The 19,093-nt window shown below is 38.5% G+C and overlaps 1 protein-coding gene across 6 annotated transcripts in view; it reads left to right on the top strand.

Annotated features, from left to right (window-relative positions):
• The window catches only part of XPNPEP3 (X-prolyl aminopeptidase 3), a 60,240-nt gene that overhangs the window by 21,640 nt on the left and 19,507 nt on the right, over positions 1–19,093 (top strand). For 4 of the 6 annotated variants that reach the window (XM_004437894.3, XM_087448876.1, XM_087448877.1 and 1 more), the window contains 4 exons: positions 8,299–8,706; positions 11,282–11,484; positions 15,977–16,039; positions 17,413–17,526. In XM_004437894.3, the coding sequence (XP_004437951.1) occupies positions 8,299–8,706; positions 11,282–11,484; positions 15,977–16,039; positions 17,413–17,526 (788 nt within the window). Of the gene's footprint in view, positions 1–7,837; positions 8,088–8,298; positions 8,707–11,281; positions 11,485–15,976; positions 16,040–17,412; positions 17,527–19,093 lie in introns of all 6 variants that reach the window. The other 2 variants (XM_087448880.1, XM_087448881.1) reach the window with 2 other exon arrangements.

Genomic DNA, 19,093 nt, shown 5'->3' with positions numbered 1-19,093 from the left:
TTGAGCAAGGGGTATATTTTTTTTTTAAGTTTTGTTAAACATGGTTGACTTGAATAATATCTAAAAGATCAAGACTTATTTTGGTGGGGTGAGATTTTATACTATTTAAAAGACTAAAATATATGTCTAAGAAATGACAGAAATTGAAAGTGGTTTGAATCTATCTAAACCATTAGGTGAGCTTTCTCAAAATACAGTATGTGCCAGGATCCTGTAGACTTGCTGAATCAGAATCTCGATGGCAGGGCTTAGACCATGTATTTTGAACAGCTTCCTCGGAGTTTCTGATGCACACTACTGGCCTAATGGGTACTCATTTGGTTGGGTGCATGAGAGCCTGATGACTTATGGGGACAAGCCAGATCTTTGGCCACAGGCCATGTTTTGAAGCGGAGTGTGCCTTCCCCATGCCTCTCAGATGTCCTCCTCCCCAAAGACTTAGTTCTTAAATTCATTCACATCTTTATCATCACCACCATCAAACATTTACTGAATGACTTAGATTTATCTAGCCATTTCAGAACACTTTTTATAGATTACACTTGGTAGGCAGAGTAGTAGTCTAAAAAAGTTTTGTATTCTAGAATTTTAAAATTTAAGTTCGAGGCCTACTTTTTCCATAGATACTTCACCTTGAAGTCTACCTGTTTTTATTAAGTAATGTATTTGTTTTCCTCACTCCCTGTGTACGTATGGAATTTAAAAAATAAGTGTATATTCATATTGATTATGCATTTTCCTCTTCATCTTCTGAATTAGATTTTAATGCAAAGACTTTAGTCTTTATGTATATAAGTTTATAGGTGAATTAACCTATATGTGTGATGTGTGTTAACTGCTCATTTCAAGGTACCATTATACTGATAACTAGCTTATAGAAATTCCATAAACTGCCATCTAGTACAGAATTATAGAGTATTTCTCTGTTTTTAATACTGTGAGAAAAAAGAAAATTTTGAAATATAATAATTTTCATGTGGTTTAAATACTGGTACATTAAAAATAAATAACTTGTTTATTTCTCTTTAACCTTTGTGCATATTTCTCATTCATACTGAGAAATTCTCTGAGGTCAAGATTAGCAAGAATCCACCCCGGGCAAGAATAATCTTCTAAAGAACTGAATAATAAAAAGCTCCTGGGGCCGGCCTCATGGCTTAGCGGTTAAGTGCGTGCACTCCGATGCTGGCGGCCCCGGTTCAGATCCCGGCGCGCACCGACACACCGCTTCTCCGGCCATGCTGAGGCTGCGTCCCACGTACAGCAACTAGAAGGATGTGCAGCTATGACATACAACTATCTACTGGGGCTTTGGGGGAAAAAATAAATAAATAAAATTAGTAAAAAAAGAAAAGCTCCTGAATCACTTGAGACTCATTCTTTTTTTGTGTTTGTGTGAGGAAGATCAGCCCTGAGCTAACATCCATGCTAATCCTCCTCTTTTTGCTGAGAAAGACCAGCTCTGAGCTAACATCTATTGCCAATCCTCCTCCCTTTTTTTCCCCCAAAACCCCAGTAGGTAGTTGTATGTCATAGCTGCACGTCCTTCTAGTTGCTCTATGTGGGACGCGGCCTCAGCATGGCCGGAGAAGTGGTGCATCGGTGCGCGCCCGGGATCCAAACCCAGGCCGCCAGTAGTAGAGCGCGCGCACTTAACACTAAGCCACGGGGCCCGCCCAAGACTCAATTCTTGTTGTGTGAGACAGCCAAAGACTTGCAGGGCTTCTATGTAAATAATTACTTTGATAGAGTTAGTGGTTGTCTATGTAAATTTTACTCTTCCAAACTCCTGCCTGGTTTTGGATTACCAGGATGACAACCTCTTCAAGTGTAAATTCTTTATTGTGGTAATAATTATAACTAATACTTACATAGTACTTTCTGTTCTAAGTATTTTATTAATTATTTAATCCTCTTGACAACTTTGTGAAGTGGGTGCTATTATTATCTCCATTTTAGAAATGAGGAAACTGAGGGACAGAGCAGTTTGGTAGCTCTCCCCAAGTTAAGACAGGATTCCAACTCATGAAAGTCTGACTCTGAGTACACACTTAAACACAAAACAGTATGTAACACCTGTGCCAAAGAATACTATCTGGGAATTTTGTAAGTCTCTTTTCATTATAAAAGTTTTGGTAAGAAATTCAACTGAGAGAAGTCTTAGTGTAAAAGTTATTTCAAGTTTAGAGAGTGGTATGGTTTTTTTAATGTAAAATTTAGGTACAGTGAATTGCACAGATCTTAAATATGCAAAATTCATTGAGTTCTGGCAAAGGTATAAACCAATATAACCCACACGCCAGTCAAGAGAGAGAATATTTCCATCACCCCGGAAAGTTCCCTCATGCCCCCTCCAGCCCATCCCCAGCTCCATCCTTAACCACTGCTCTGGTTTCTATCAACATGGATTGTTTTGCCTGTTCTTAAATTTCATGTAAGTGGAATCATACAGTATGTACCCTTTCTCTCTGTTTTGTTTTCCACAATATATGCAAATGAACTATTTAGAGTATTTTTTATTTATTTGGTCATTTCATTTTTTCCTCGGGGTCTTTGTTTTACTTCATAAAGGAAACATTTATTAGCTTTTTCTTTAGCCCCATTTTCCAACTACATACTAATAGATCAGTTTATGGACTACTTCCTTATATGTAATAAAAACTACCTAATATTAAACAGAATTCTTTTCAAGGACACTCCTTTAAAATCAGACCACATTAAAATCCTAATCTCATTAGTTTCAGAAAATAATTAAAATACCTACCTAGATTGTAGCAAAGACCTGCATCTTTCCATCCATTTTCAGTGTTTATAAAATTTTCTTCTCTGGGTTTTCTTCTTGGCTGATAAAATATGAAGAACCCTTTTCTCATTCTCCTGGGAGGCCCAGGCCTAAATGTCCTAGAAGAGGAACCCTTTTCTCATTCTCCTGGGAGGCCCAGGCCTAAATGTCCTAGAAGAGGTTTTCTTCTTAGCTATAGAATCTCAGAGTTGATTGTGAGACTTTGCTTTTGCAGAGTCCAGATTGTGACATCTTGGCATTTGATTGGTTAAATAAGCTTGTTAGAGTAGCTCCTCGATCCTTAATGGAACCCATGTGATAAAATACTGACTTTGTTTCTTAATACTTTACAATATAACAAAGTTGCCAGAAGGTCTATTCAGATACAGTTTTATCAGAAGAAATTCAGGCCAGATTGACTTAATGGTTAGTTCTATGATCAAAGGGCATAACAACTGCCAGGTTTACCTTTAGGGTTAAAGTTCATTGCTTTATCACACCTTTTTTGTTGCCTCCTTCAAATGATAAGAAAAAATGTCTTTTTCTTTGGATAATTTTTCTGTCATGACCAAGACTTCTTTGTCACTTTGAGATTTCAGAAGTTTGGAAGCATTTAGTTTATTTATTTATTTATCTATTTATTTTTATTTTTATTTTTTTGTGAGGAACATCAGCCCTGAGCTAACATCCATGCCAATCCTCCTCTTTTTGCTGAGGAAGACCGGCTCTGAGCTAACATCTATTGCCAATCCTCCTCCTTTTTTTTTTCCCCCCCAAAGCCCCAGTAGATAGTTGTATGTCATAGTTGCACATCCTTCTAGTTGCTGTATGTGGGACGCGGCCTCAGCATGGCCGGAGAAGCGGTGCGTCGGTGCATGCCCGGGATCCGAACCCTGGCCACCAGTAGTGGAGCGCGTGCACTTAACCACTAAGCCACGGGGCCGGCCCCGAAGCATTTAGTTAATGATCACTCTATAATACTGATAATTAGTAAGCTTGGAAAAATGTAGCCAGTGTTTTAAATATTTCTCATATAGTCATTTGTATGAAATTGGATTCAGCAAAGAGGAATACTTTGAAGGATGTAAAAGATGATTTTCCAATCCTGCTTTGATTTCCAAATAATTATATCTTTTTTCAGAAGTTATTTCATAACATATGTATATGTATACTCTGTTATTAATGAAAATGAGAGATAACACATAGACTAATGAAGGTCATTAAAATTGTGGGGAAAAAACACAAAATGAATTGATTTTTTATTTAGTTTCATTATATGGACTGTAGCTGTGAAGTAACCAAAAGAAAAACACAGGAAAGGGAGAAAGTAAAAAGACAAAAAGGAAAGGTCAGACAATTCATCAATTATAACCAGCCTCTGCTTTTATAAAAGAGTATTGACTGCTTGGATAAACTGGGAAACTTCCAATGTTGGGTAACAGTGGCAGTCTTTAACATGAATAATTATCAGAGAGATTAAATAGTTAAGCTGTTCTTGGGCTCTGGTACAAAGTTCAGTATTCTGCCCAAGAGCCCTAGGGGACTCTTAGCTCAATCCTGAAAAAAGAAAATGTGATGTGAGCTCTTCTAGGACCGACTCTGTTGCTTTGCCTGATTGAAACTGGTCTATAAGGTCCTCTCTTATTTATCTCTTTTATTTCTTAGCAACTTCATCAATAAAAATGTAAATTTTTTATGTTGTAGATAAATAAAAGTTAAATAAAAAATTAATATTTTATTAATGGAATGCAAACTACAGAATTTGCTGGAGAGAGAAACTATATACAGGTGAAACAACTAGACAGTTCCAAAGTAATCATAAACAACTGAGTTATGTGTGCTGAACATGAGTACTAAGACAATTCAAAGGTCTTTGATCCAGCAATTTCTCTTCCTGGGACTATTCCATAGAAATAAAAGCACCAGTACATGGGCCATAAAAGTACCAGGATATAAGTACAGAGATTTTTATTATTGCAGCAAAAAGCTGAAAACAATATGAATGCCCACCAGTATGGAAATGGATCAGTAAGTTATGATCAGAGACGAGTGTGTAGTATCCCATTTTTGTAACACTAGTGACCCACAAAACCCTAAATGCAAGTATATTTGTGTATGATTATATGAGCATTGAGAAAAATAGGAAAGGATACATACTAGATTACAAACAAGGGCAAGGTGCTGATGTGGGTAGGAGGGAAGGGGAGTGAGGAGTCAAGCAACGAAGGAAAAATATTTAACTATTGAAAAGAGTTCAGTATGATGCGATTACATTTATACACAACTATAGGATATAGGTATATAAGTAAATGAAATAGTTAAAAAAATAATTCAAAAGGACAAATCAACATGATCTGGGCTAATCAGGAAAGCTTTTTGATTGAGAAGAGTCTAAAAACAAACAGATTGAGCCCAAGATCTTGGAGTGGAATTGCTATGGAGGGAGCAAGAGGACACACTGTAAGCAAGCTAATAGAGAAAGAACAGGTTGGACTTACGTAAGACATGAGAAGGAATTAATTTCAGAATAATTAGGGGAATGATAAAAAAGTTGGCCAAGTCATCAAACACCATATATTGTATGATTTCATTTATATGAAATCTCTATAATAGCTGAATCCCATAGAGACAGAAAATAGATTAGTGGTTGCCAAGGGCTGGGGCAGATTGGCAGGAAATGGGGAGTGACTGCTAATGGGCATGGGGTTTCTATTTGGAGTGATGAAATATTCTAAAATTGATTCTGGTAATGGTTGCACAATTCTGTAAATATACCAAAAACCATTGAATTGTATGCTTTAAGTGGGTGAATTGTAAATATGTAAATTATATCTCAATAAACCTGTTAAAAAAAAACGTTGGCCAGATAAATTGGAGTTACCTGGTAGAGAACATTAAAATCTAGGCTTAAGAGTGTGAATGTTGGGCCGGCCCTGTGGCTTAGCGGTTAAGTGCGCGTGCTCCGCTGCTGGCGGCCCGGGTTCGGATCCCGGGCGCACACTGACGCACCGCTTCTCCGGCCATGCTGAGGCCGCATCCCACATACAGCAACTAGAAGGATGTGCAGCTATGACATACAACTATCTACTGGGGCTTTGGGGGGAAAATAAATAAATAAATAAAATCTTTCAAAAAAAAAAGAGTGTGAATGTTATTTAATGGACAACAAAGAGCCATTGTAGGTTATGAGTATAGAGTGGACTGTCCATGGTTTCCGTTTTTTAGCCTCTCTTTATTTGGGATTTTAATTATAAAAGTATATACTCATTGCAACAAAATTCAAATAATATTAAAAAGCATGTTAAATAGAAAATTTCAGTCTTATCTCACTCCCCAGAGATTACCACTATAAAAATGGTGATTCTTTTCTAAATTCTTTTCTCTCTCCCCATTTTTTTTGAGCATAAATGGGATCATGTTATCCATATTGTTCTGGGGCCGGCCCCATGGCTTAGCGGTTAAGTGCGCCCGCTCCGCTGCTGGCGGCCTGGGTTCGGATCCTGGGCATGCACTGACGCATCGCTTCTCCGGCCATGCTGTGGCCGCGTCCCACATACAGCAACTAGAAGGATGTGCAACTATGATGTACAACTGTCTACTGGGGCTTCGGGGGGAAAAAAACAAAGGAGGAGGATTGGCAATAGATGTTAGCTCAGAGCCAGTCTTCCTCAGCAAAAAGAGGAGGATTAGCATGGATGTTAGCTCAGGGCTGATCTTCCTCACAAAAACAAAACATATTCTGTAACTATTTCATAGAGCAGTTTCATGGCTGTCTTTCCATACTTGCATGTGGAGACTGGCTACCGCAGGGAATAATCATAATAACCCACGAGCCAGCCCTCATGGCCTAGTGGTTAAAGTTCAGCACGCTCTGCTTCAGTGGCCCGGGCCCAGTTCCTGGGCATGGAACCACACCATTCATCTGTCAGTAGCCATGCTGTGATGGCAGCTCACATAGAAGGACCTGCAACTAGAATATACAACTAGAATATACAGCTATGTACTGGGGCTTTGGGGAGGAAAATAATAATAATAATAGTAACCCATATCATAGAGTCATTGTAAAGATTAAAGGAGTTGATATATGTAAATAATTAGAATAGTATCAGAAACATAGTAAGCATTCAGTGAGCATTAGATTTTGTTTTACTGTTATTATTGCTAAGTTTAGGCTGAAGGATACAGATTTTTTGAGTGATTGTTGTAGTAGTTCTTTTGCTTTGGAACCTGAAGTGAAAGCAGGCATAATTTCCATTTCAGAAGAGAAACATTCACCCAGTCATCACTGGGCTAGCAGCCAAGCAGTCTGCTAGGTAGTAATATTAAGAACACACAACACTTCATAACAGAGGTTCTTTTTTGTTTGTTTGTTTGTTTTTTGTTTTGTTTATTGCAGTAACATTGGTTTATAACATTGTAAAAATTTCAGGTGTACATCATTGCACTTCTATTTCTGCATGGACTACATCATGTTCACCACCCAAATACTAATTACAACCCATCACCACACACATGTACCGAATTATCCCTTTCACCCTCCTCCCTCCCCCCTTCCCCTCTGGTAACCACCAATCCAATCTATAACAGAGGTTCTTAATCTGGGTTTTTTGGGTGGGCTTAAGGGAATCAGATACTCTTGAAACTGTATGTCAAAAGTTTGTATGTGCCTACATCCACTTTAGCAAACAGAATGAATCCATAGCTTTCAAAAGTTTCTTTACAGAGTCGTCAATCCTTAAGAACCACGTCCTTCATCAAATTTGATTTTCATGACAGCCCCAAGAGGTAGATAATATTATTAAAGTGTTTGGAGGATACAGAGATAGCTCTGACCCTCGAGGAGATTATATATACCCAGTTCACTGTTAATACAAGGTAGAGAGTGAAAGGTCCTATTAGAAAGGTATTATTATGCCTTCGAGATTCAGAAGGAGAAACTTATTCTAGTTCTTGAAATTGGGGAAAGCTTTTTGCCCTTAAATTCTATTATGTTAAAAACTATGATCATTTAACAGATATTTATCAAATGCCCCTATATTCCAATTGTTATTCTAGGCCCTGGGAATATAACATTGAACAGACAAAAATCTGTGTCCTCATGGAGCTTACATTCTTTTAGAGAAGTCATACACAGATAATGTGATTCTTCTCCTCACCTTATATATTGAAACTTCAGGGCAACTTTGATTATATGCCTAACAATGCCTTCCACATAATAATATTCAGTAAATGTTTGATCGAATGAGTACAAGAATGAACCAAAGAGCTGGAAGAGATCTTAAAGAGTCATGATCCCAGTTTTCAGGTAGGACCACATTTAATTATCATTTCTTCCAAATTTTTACAGTGGAATAGAAATTTGAAACCTGGGTTATCTCCTTAATTCCCCATGTGCTCTGAGGAGATTTGGCATAAATTGAAGAAATGAATTTGGGTGTCTCTATCTAGTATTAAGCTACCTTAAGTACTTTGGCACTATAGAAACGCAAAGCACGACTGTTATTTGTCATTTCTAGGGGAGGTGACGCCAGGACTATCCCAGGTGGAATATGCACTTCGCAGACACAAACTAATGTCTCTGATCCACAAGGAAGCACAAGGTCAGAGTGGGACAGACCAGACAGTGGTTCTGCTGTCCAACCCTACATATTACATGAGCAATGATATCCCCTATACTTTCCACCAAGACAACAATTTTCTGTACCTCTGTGGATTCCAAGAGCCTGATAGCATTCTGGTCCTTCAAAGCCTCCCTGGCAAGCAGTTACCAGCACACAAGGCTATGCTTTTTGTGCCTCGAAGAGACCCCAGTCGAGAACTTTGGGATGGCCCACGATCTGGCACTGATGGAGCAACAGCTCTAACTGGAGTGGACGAAGCCTATACGCTGGAAGAATTTCAACATCTGGTACCGAAACTGAAAGGTAACAAATGGGAGCAGAAGTCAAACCACAGGCTAGATTGCCATTAAGACCTTCCTTGCCTATTTAGACAAAGTTCTTAGTTTTCTAAAATGATTGTCTTAGCAGTGTTTGCCTGAACACCATGAAAGGAACATAAGTCTTTTCCAGAAGACTGGGCTACTTTAATGATTTCATTTATTCATTTGCTAAACCTTCATTAGGTTATTCATTCACAGAGACTGTTAACTATTCTTGTTTGAAATCCCAGAAGAATTTCTTTTTATAGTGGAAGATGGGCATGGGCCACTTCAAGATTACTGACCAGTTTGTTTACTTTTGACCACTGCTGCTTATTGCTTTTGCTGGCTCTTCAAAAGGAGGCAATATTCTCAAAGAATGATCCATGCATCACTAGCATCAGAATCATCTGGTGATGCATATTAGAATTACAAATGCATAATAGATATTGGGAATGTAAAATCATAAGCCCCCACTCCATACCTACTAAGTCACAATCTGCATTTTAACAAGATTCTCGGGTGATTCAAATATGCCATTCAGTTCTTGCCCTTCAAAATAGTCACCTTCTCTACATTTATTCTAGTGAAATTATGATCACTCAGAATGTTTTGAATTCCTTTTCTGGAACTTTTCAGAACCTATATTACATTATAAACTATCCTTAGTGATTCTTGTAAATCTACAGCTCTGGGAAGTGTTTTATTTTTTAAAGTATCCAAAAGTCAGAGCCAATTTTGGTAAATAAGCTACATGATCAAGTTGAAAAATCCTGATTTTAGACCAGAATAGTGTAAAATTTTAGCCTGATTTTTATGGTTTGTAAACCATTTTTGAAGTTAGTTTCTAAAAGACAATTCCAAAATTGTTTCCAACAATCATAGAATATATTGGACTTGTTTCCCACAAAGACTCCTTTGAAAGAAAATACTCATTTGAATATGTAAGTTCTAATATGTTTGAATTCTTTTACTTTATATTAATAATTCGTATTTTACAGAGATAAATACCCAGCTAAATTAGTGGGACTTTCTTATATCTTCAAAGTCTTCACAAATGTGGGGCACAGAATCATTTTATTTGTAGCTTTTTTTGTTTTGTTTTGTTTTTGTTTTTTTGTGAGCTAACATCCGTGCTAATCCTCCTCTGTTTGCTGAGGAAGACCGGCTCTGAGCTAACATCTATTGCCAATCCTCCTCCTTTTTTTCCCCCAAAGCCCCAGTAGATAGTTGCATTCATAGTTGCACTTCCTTCTAGTTGCTGTATGTGGGACTAGGCCTCAGCATGGCCGGAGAAGCGGTGCGTCGGTGCGCGCCCGGGATCCAAACCCGGGCTGCCAGTAGCGGAGCATGCGCACTTAACCGCTAAGCCACGGGGCTGGCCCCTTTGTAGCTTTTTGATTTCTTGAATTAGTTGCTGGGTGTCATGTTCTACAGTCTAAATTTCGTTAACCCAGTGTTATTAAAATATTACGTAAAATGTATTTCTGAAAAGCACTTTTCATTTACCATTCTAATGTTAGTAGTTTACTAGATAAAACCACTAGGCGAAGGAAAAGATTAATGAAATCATATTTATTTAAAAACCTAAAAAAATTGGGCTGTGATTTCATACACTGATAACAGGTAGTTGAGGCTGTTTTACTTCTTAAAAATTACAATAATTAAATTTCTATTAAAAATAGGGTTAATGTTGCACATGTAATGTACATTTAAAACCATTTTTATTTTAAAATGAAGATACATGGGAGATTGTGTCACTAATACATACCCAATCAAAATTTTTGGGATTTTTTTTCCCCCCTCTTCTGTCCCATAGTACTTTGTATAAAACATACAACCCTTCAGACTTAGATTGTTGGGAATGCTGCTCATAGACTACTGTCAGAAAAAAATAAAGGAACAAATGGAGACCTCGTGTAAGTGGTAAACATTTTCATGATGAGCCTTCTTATCTTATATCTCAGGCAAATATAGATCATTTCCTTGGGTCTCTAAAATTAAAAGGTGAACTGTGATTGTCTAAAATGAGAATACATGACAGGTGGAAAAGGAAAGATTTCCTGGATAAGTGTGGATTAGCACATATTATCAGCAATAGTGTTTCTGTAGCCATGAATAATTGTTCCTAAATGAGAGGAGAACCTCCTTTCACTGATACTGAAATTTTTTGTGAAGGGATGGAACACTTTTAATCATAAGGTCATCATTTGAGTACTTTTTTTCGTCCTTTTTCAGTTAATCAACAATGCCTCTAGCTCAATAATAAATAAAATCAAAGCTTGAATAAAGCTTTAGTCCCATTTATTATCTTTATAAAGAACACTGAAGTTTGGGGGCAGAAAAGCTATATATTCAGTCTCAGAATATCTTGCCATTTTCAAAGAATGGCCTTCCAGTGATTTATGATCAAACCCTTCAATTACTTCAGCCCTGAGAGAGTTTGTGCTCAACCCTTTAGAGTTCCACGCTACAGCTTTTATAGTTTTGACTCTTGTTAAAGTCATTATGACAGGTGATATTTCTTGTTGTTGCTGTTAGTTTTATTTTAAATTTATTTTTTGGCTTCTTCTCTTAAGCTGAGACAAATATGGTTTGGTATGACTGGATGAGGCCCTCTCACGCACAGCTTCACTCTGACTACATGCAGAATCTGACTGAGGTCAAAGCCAGGAGCAAGAACAAGGTTCGGGCTGTCCACCAGCTGGTACAGCGCCTCCGGCTGATTAAATCTCCTGCGGAAATTGAGCGCATGCAGATTGCTGGGAAGTTGACGTCACAGGTATAGTTCCTACTAAAGAAGTTTTTACCAAATTAAAATAATCTCAGCTCTTAGGGTTCAGTAGGCACCTTGAGGTCATGTACCCAATGCAATAATCTCACAGCAGATGAACATCTAGCTTCTATGTCAGTGTTTAGTGAACATGTCTGGAGACTTGCTCAGTACCTTGCAAGGCAAAGTAAATCTGCCTTCTTGTATCTTTTACCCATGACCTTAGTTATTTCTCTTTGGAATAGCATAAATTAATTAATTTTTTATTTCCTTTCCTTATGATAACTGCAATAATAGTGGCACTTAACAGAGTTTGATTGCTAAAGAACACTCATTGGACTCAAAATGACATTGCTTATAAATCTGCAATTTATTATAGGAAAAGAGTACAGTATAGCAACAGCATTAAAGTAGGAAGACAGCCAGTGGCTGTCTCACACAAGGGTCCAGAGAAGCCAGGTGCAGGCTCCTATTGTCCACTCTCAGTAAGGGCTGGGCAGGATGCATTTTCTCTTGTAGGTCAGGAACCACATATGCACACACAGAACACCTCAGAGCTGGGGAGCCCAAAGTGGAATCTCAGCTAGGGATTTTGGGGTTTTGGTCACCTTGGCACATTCCTGCTGTGTAGCAGCAAAGCCCTTCAGAGGTCTCATGGAAACCAAGTACAAACCATTAATCTCACTGTTATCAATACTGACAAGCTGATACAAGCTGCTCTGAAATTCCTCTCAACACTGTTAATCAGTATATTTGAGGCCTTGACCAGGATCAGTGCCAGGCAGGAACTTTAGCAAAACAGCTCAGGCTAATTCCAGGCCTGCTGGAATTAACCTCACAGCCTCATAGCACACAAACATTTGAAGGCTGCTCTCCTGTGTTCTACCTTTAATCTTCCCCAAGTGAAACATCCTTGTTTTCCTTAACTCTTCCTCATATATTATAGTTGCCTAATTTTGGTAACCCTCCTCTGTATGTGCTCTAGTTTGTCAGGGTCCTTCTTCAAGTCCAGTGTCCAGTGCTCTAGCCACAGCTGGACCAGCAAAGACTACTTACAACTAATTACAAATATGATAAGCGTATGTCTTTGTCTTCCTTCAAATCATTGATTTTTAAGATAAGGAAGAGAAGAAGCCAAGAACAGATCTGTTGAACAATGTTAAGTGCTCCAGAGGAATTGATATCAGTCCAGTGATCAGATGTCTTTGGATAAGGTGTAAAATCAGTTATAAATCTGCCTAGGGCTATTCTGATCCACACTTTCTCACTTGTCCAGGATGTTATCCTAAGACTATTTTAAGTGTTGTGCTAAAATTTAAAAGTATTAAGTCTATGGTATTCCCTTTATCTACCAACCCAGTAATGACATCAGGCAGGGAGGTGGAATTTGGCCTTATTTTTCTTAATGAACAACTGCTAGCTGCCAGTGATCGTTCCCTTAGTGTTCCCAATTTGGGTCTAGAGTATGTCTGTAAGAGTTTTGGATATTTGGGCAACATAGTTTCCTTAAATTCTTAAGGAATTGAATAATTATTCAATTATGCTATAATTGTATTGTTCAGCCCAAATGAAAATTTCCCTTCTTTTGAGGGGCAAGCCAAATATAATTTGTGCCTATGTGATACTGCTCATTTGGATTTTGTTGCACTCTGATTTGGTTTTAGTAAAGGACCTTTCCATCAGAGTTAAGTAACTCTTACAGACATGGAGTTGGTAGAATACGTGGGCGGAAGGAAAAGTGGGGAGGGAGTCAGACTTTGTCCAGGTCAGATCTCTCCTATGGCTGAGCATGTATCCTGCCTCCTGGACATCTCTACCTGAATTTCCCCTGATTATCTAAATTTGTGCTCTACTCTCAACCAGACCTGACTTTCCTGCTGTATTCTTTTTCATGGTTGATAATATCAACATCTACCCAGCTACTCTAGATAGAAATAGGGAAATTATCTAGACAAATGCTTTTCCCCGACCCTTATATCTAATTAACCAATCCCCAAGCCCACTCCTAGGGAGGCAGAAGAGTATGGTGGAAAACAGACAGACCTGAGTTTACGTACCAAGTTGTGTTATTTTGGCCTGTGCCTAGCACAGTAGGACACCTCATATCCCTTTGCTGTCTCCCTGCTTCCATTATTGCCTGAGTCTAACTGTACCCTAGCCAGAGTGATCTTTGTAAATCTGACTGTCCCTCTCCTCTTAAACTTCTTTGGTGGCTCCTTGTTTTTAGGATTAAATTTCAACTTGCTCACGCAAGGCCTTTTATGAGCTGGCCTCTCCTGTCTACCCTTCCAGCTTCATCTCGTCTTATTATTCCACTTGTGCTTGACACTCTAGCCATACTGAACTTTCGAGATATGCCATAGTCTCATGCCATCCCTCTGCCTGGAGTGCCCTTCCCCTCCTTTCCAAATGGCATAGTCTCCCTACTCACATCATCCCCATGTGGACACACCCACATAAAACCTTTATGAAATCATTCCTGAAGTGCTTTTTTTCTCCACTCTCCCTTCTCCATAAGCTATACAGTGTCCATTCATGATGTGTTCTGATTACGAGATGCACAGAGTAAAATGCAAAAAAACCCCATTTTACATTTTTAAAGAATCAAAATACAAACGTTTAAATAGCACCTAGTGAAGTAAGAGGGTCAAGTGTTGATTGGGAGAGTATGGGGTACATTGTGACAAGACAACCCCAATAAGAAGTGGCAGTCATAAAATTTGCCCATCAATCTTTATCAGTAGGACATCACACACATGGTAAGGATAGGTGGCATTTGAACCATGTACCATAAATACCTGAAATCATCTGTGAAGAAATGGACTCATGGGAGGCACATTCATTATGAAAAGAAATAAAGCAGGGTCAGGCATTTGACCACCTAGGAGGCAAGAGGAACTTTCCTGTCATGTTTAGTCTGCATAGCAGTGTGAAAGGGCCATGACTTCAAAAATTCTGCTATTCAGTAAAGGTTTGAAAGGAAATTAATAAAAAGACAAAGAAATCCCTCTTTTAAGTGAATGAGCCTCACTAGAGCTACCACACATTTTCCTTTTTTGTATGTCGTTTTAGCTTCATGCTAAAAGTGTAGTGCAATATCAACATTTGTATATGTATAAAACTAAGTATCCTTTAACTAATTTTAATTCCTTATTCATTCAGCAGCTATTTATTGAGTACCTGCTGCAGTGCCAGGCACTGCTCTAGGTTCTAAGGATACAGTGGTGAGCAAAACAGACCATCCATGTGTTCTTTCCCTCAGTCTACATTCTTGCTGAGGAGGGACAGTAAACCAATGTATGCTATATAGTCAGCTGGAATTAAATGCTGTGAAGAAAAATGAAATGGAAGGGGGTAAAGCGTGATGTGAAGTGCTAATTTAGATGGGGTGGTCGGGAAGGTCTTCTCTCCATTTGAGGAAAATCAGAATGAGAAAGGGAGCAGCCATGCAGGTATTCCCACTGCGGCCCCACTTCCCTTTCCTCTACTGGGTTGTATGGTCATGTCATTATCTTGTATTGAGAAATGTTACTAAAAACATTCCTTTGCACATTCCACGCGTTCACTTTCAGAATGTAGCAACTCGAGAGAAATTCCTTTCTAGTTGTAGCGTCATATAGTCATATCCCTGTGCAACCAATTTGTTTTTATCACACAGACATTGGAAATTATATAGCTGACAGGGTTTCCCTTTTCACATTGGCTGCTAGAAAACTGAGGGGTAAATGTGTGGCCCATCCATTGTAGACTAATAACTGAAGGGCATTATGTGTGCACTTTTATTTTTTTGAGCTCCATTCATCCCAAGCCTTGCTTTCCTTTAAGTCAACAGTGCATTTATGCTATCTTGTAATAGTTTATGTATGCATGTATGCTAATCAAAAATCCTTTTGGAAACAAGATATAGTGGTGAATTATAAAGATTTACGCTTATAAAAAATAGAAAACACACACACACATATAGTGTGGCTATCATAGAGAATTAATTAAGGTACTTATGGTATAGGCCAATGCTTCTCAACTAGGGGCAGTTTTGCCTCCCAGAGGGCATTTGGCAATGTCTGATTATCACAACTGGGGAGTGCTGCTGGCATCCTACATCGAACAGGACAGCCCCCCACAACAGAGAATTATCTAGCCCAAAATGTCGATAGTGCTGAGGTTGGGACCATTCAATCAAAATTTCATACTTTACCGGGCTATAGACATTGGATTACATAAATGACGAATGTGTTTCCATGTAGCTTATTCTAGCATACAATGTATATTCTGAGTGGGAAGGTTGGGTGCCCTTCCACTAAATCTGTCATCATTCAAATATTCCTGAAAGCAGTATTTTTCCCTTCTGAAATCTATATTATCATGCCCACGAAGTCACAACTTCAGGTCAACAAAATTGGAGAGAAGGGTGCTTTTCATTTGAGCTCCAGTATTTTGTATGTTTGAGTAAGCAGTATAGTTAAAATGAGACTGTGTTCTTTTCACTCCTTTCTCTTTGCAGGCTTTCATAGAGACCATGTTTGCCAGTAAAGCCCCTGTGGAGGAAGGCTTTCTTTATGCTAAGGTGAGCTTTAAATGGTTGGAAATCTCTCGTTAGAGGCAAATGTAAAGTAATTTCATTGATTTGCAGATGGCATCCAGTAGGCTTTCATGGAAGTGACTAGGAGAGGATTTGGTTCCTAAATGTCACTGATAATTTATTGGGTGAGTGTAAAATATGCGGAACTACAATTAAATGAAGAAAATTGCAAAGTAGAACAGATGAAGAGGGAAAGACTTACCCAAATGTGAGATGAGAATAATAATACTGTTTAGGTAAATGTAAGGAAGAGAATCTAAGGGTAGTGCCATAGGTAGTGGCAGACACTCGCCAGTCTCCAGCTCCATCCTAGGACATGGTGAAATTAGTAGAACTTGCCATTTGCCTAGCATCCTTTTTCACTTTTCCAGAGCATATAGGTTGGTAGCTATTTGACAGGTTGAAATTAGTAATTCAGAGCTGTTGTTAAAACTGCAAGCTGTATGCTAGTGTTTAAATAAGAATAAACAGGGCCAGCCCCGTGGCTTAGCTGTTAAGTGTGCACACTCCGCTACTGGCGGCCCGGGTTCGGATCCCGGGCGCGCACCGACACACTGCTTCTCCGGCCATGCTGAGGCCGAGTCCCACATACAGTAACTAGAAGGTTGTGCAACTATGACATACAACTGTCTACTGGGGCTTTGGGGGGGCGGGACGGGGAATGGAAGAGGATTGGCAATAGATGTTAGCTCAGAGCCAGTCTTCCTCAGCAAAAAGAGGAGGATTAGCATGGATGTTAGCTCAGGGCTGATCTTCCTCACAAAAAATAAATAAATAAATAGGAATAAACAAACAGTAACTTTACATGACTGTATCTCTGTACTCAGCTTTGATCATAGGTTTTCTTTTTTTTTTTTTTTTTTTTTTTTTTTTATTTTTCCCCCAAAGCCCCAGTACATAGTTGTCTGTCATAGCTGCACATCCTTCTAGTTGCTGTATGTGGGACGCGGCCTCAGCATGGCTGGAGGAGTGGTGCCTCGGTGCGCACCCGGGATCTGAACCCGGGCCGCCGGCAGCGGAGCGCACGCACTTAACCGCCAAGCCACGGGGCCGGCCCTGATCATAGGTTTTCTGTGTCCTCTTCTGGACTTAACAATTTGAAAATTTAGAGTGCTTGGAAGAAAAGAACAGATTTAATAATAGAGTTGAATAACAGGATTGGGGTGAGAATAAAAGAAATGGACTGAAATTACAGCATAAAAAGTTTGATTAGAAATGATGAATAATTTTCCAGTAATGACTTAAGGTAAGTACTTGAATGGAGGTATGGGCTGTTGAAGAGAGCATGGGCTGGGGCCACCCTAAGGAAATCCTTTCTTCCGTCATACTTTTGGTCATACTTTGCTCTTGTTTTGCAGTTTGAATTTGAATGCCGGGCTCGTGGTGCAGACATCTTAGCCTACCCACCTGTGGTTGCTGGAGGTAATCGGTCGAACACTTTGCACTATGTGAAGAACAATCAACTCATCAAGGTACATGAAATGCCCTTCAGTGCTGCTGCTTCTGATTCGAGATGCCCTAGTAGAAAACTCACTAACCTCATCGTCCCCTAACCTTCAGCTTTCACAAAATAACTGCCATTTATAAAGCACTTAATTGTTTATAAAATGGTTTTATGGACGTTATCTCATTTGATCCTCACCTTAGCACTGTGAGATAGGAGCAGTTATTAACATGCCTGTTTAATAGATGAGGAAAATAAACTTAAAAAAATTAGGCAACTTATTAGTGCAGAGCCAAGTATTTCACTCTGAAGCCTCATTTCGTTTTATAACACTGCTTCCCTAAGGACTTGTGGCAGCAGTGGGCCAAGCATATTTTGGGAACAGATTTTAAGAATACTTTGTTGGCTGTGAGGGAACTTATCTTTTATGATTTTCTCCCCAAGTGACTGTATAAGTACAGAGTTGTGTATTCCTTTATTGTCTACTTTTAATTATCTATTTCAATTTTAAGTAAATTCAGAAGAGTAAATATAGCAAACATGTAAATTATACAGCATAATTTTTTTAAGTGAATATCCATGAACCAATCATTCAACTCCAGAGCTAGAACATTACCACTACCTTGCATCTACTCCTGTACCCTTGTGCTCTGCCATCCTGCTGCCTCCCTCCCAAAGATAACTAACTGGCATCCTCAATTTTTGGTTTGTCATTCCCTTGATTTTTTAAAAATTGTTCTATCACATATACATGATTCCCTAAACAATATTAATTAGTTCTGCTTGTTTATGAGCTATATAAAAATTATATACTGCTATATGTAGCTTTTTGCGACTTAATTCTTTTTTTACCCATAAGTATGATAAGTTAATACAGATTTTTCCCCAAGTATTTGTGTCTGTTTACACTCCTAGCAGCAGTGTATAATTCTGTTGACCACATCCTCTCTATCCTCTGATATTATCAAACTTCTTAATTTCCGCCATTCTAGTTGCTCTAAAACAGTATCTCATTGTGATCTTAATTTCCATTACCTTAATTACCAGTGAAATTAAGCATCTTTCCTTATCTTTAGCACAGCCAGTTTCAACTTGCTAAAATGTTTAGGATATTCTGGTCTGTGTTTATGAGTGAGATTGTCTTATAATTTTTCTCATACTGTCTTTCTGGTTTTCATATCAAGGTCAAACTAAGCTCATAAAATGAGTAGTTTTTTCTTTAATATTGTGAAATGATTTGAATTAATGTTTCTTGAAAATTAGGTAGAACACATCTCTGGAACTATTTCGGCCTGATATTTTCCTTGTGGACTTTTTAACTGTTTAATATACTGAGGCTTTTTACTTCCTTTTTTTTTTTTTTTTTAACATTTCTTATGGTAAAATGTAACTACTACTGGAAAAGTATTTAAAATAGAAAAGACCAGTTTAACGAGTAATTATCAAGTGAACACTCATGTAACCATTACCCAGGTCAAGAAGTACAACAGGTGTTGGTAAGCTACAGCCCTCTGGGCCAAATCCAGCCTACAACTTTGTTGTAAATAAAGTTTTATTGGAACGCAGCCGGTCCCTCTTTCCCCCTACAATGACAG

The sequence above is a fragment of the Ceratotherium simum genome, chromosome 25 (assembly GCF_057802395.1).
Source record: "Ceratotherium simum simum isolate JZ-2026a chromosome 25, ASM5780239v1, whole genome shotgun sequence".
Classification (NCBI taxonomy): Eukaryota; Metazoa; Chordata; class Mammalia; order Perissodactyla; family Rhinocerotidae; genus Ceratotherium; species Ceratotherium simum.
Note: the sequence above shows the minus strand (reverse complement) of the source record. Positions and strands in the feature narration are given on the sequence as shown.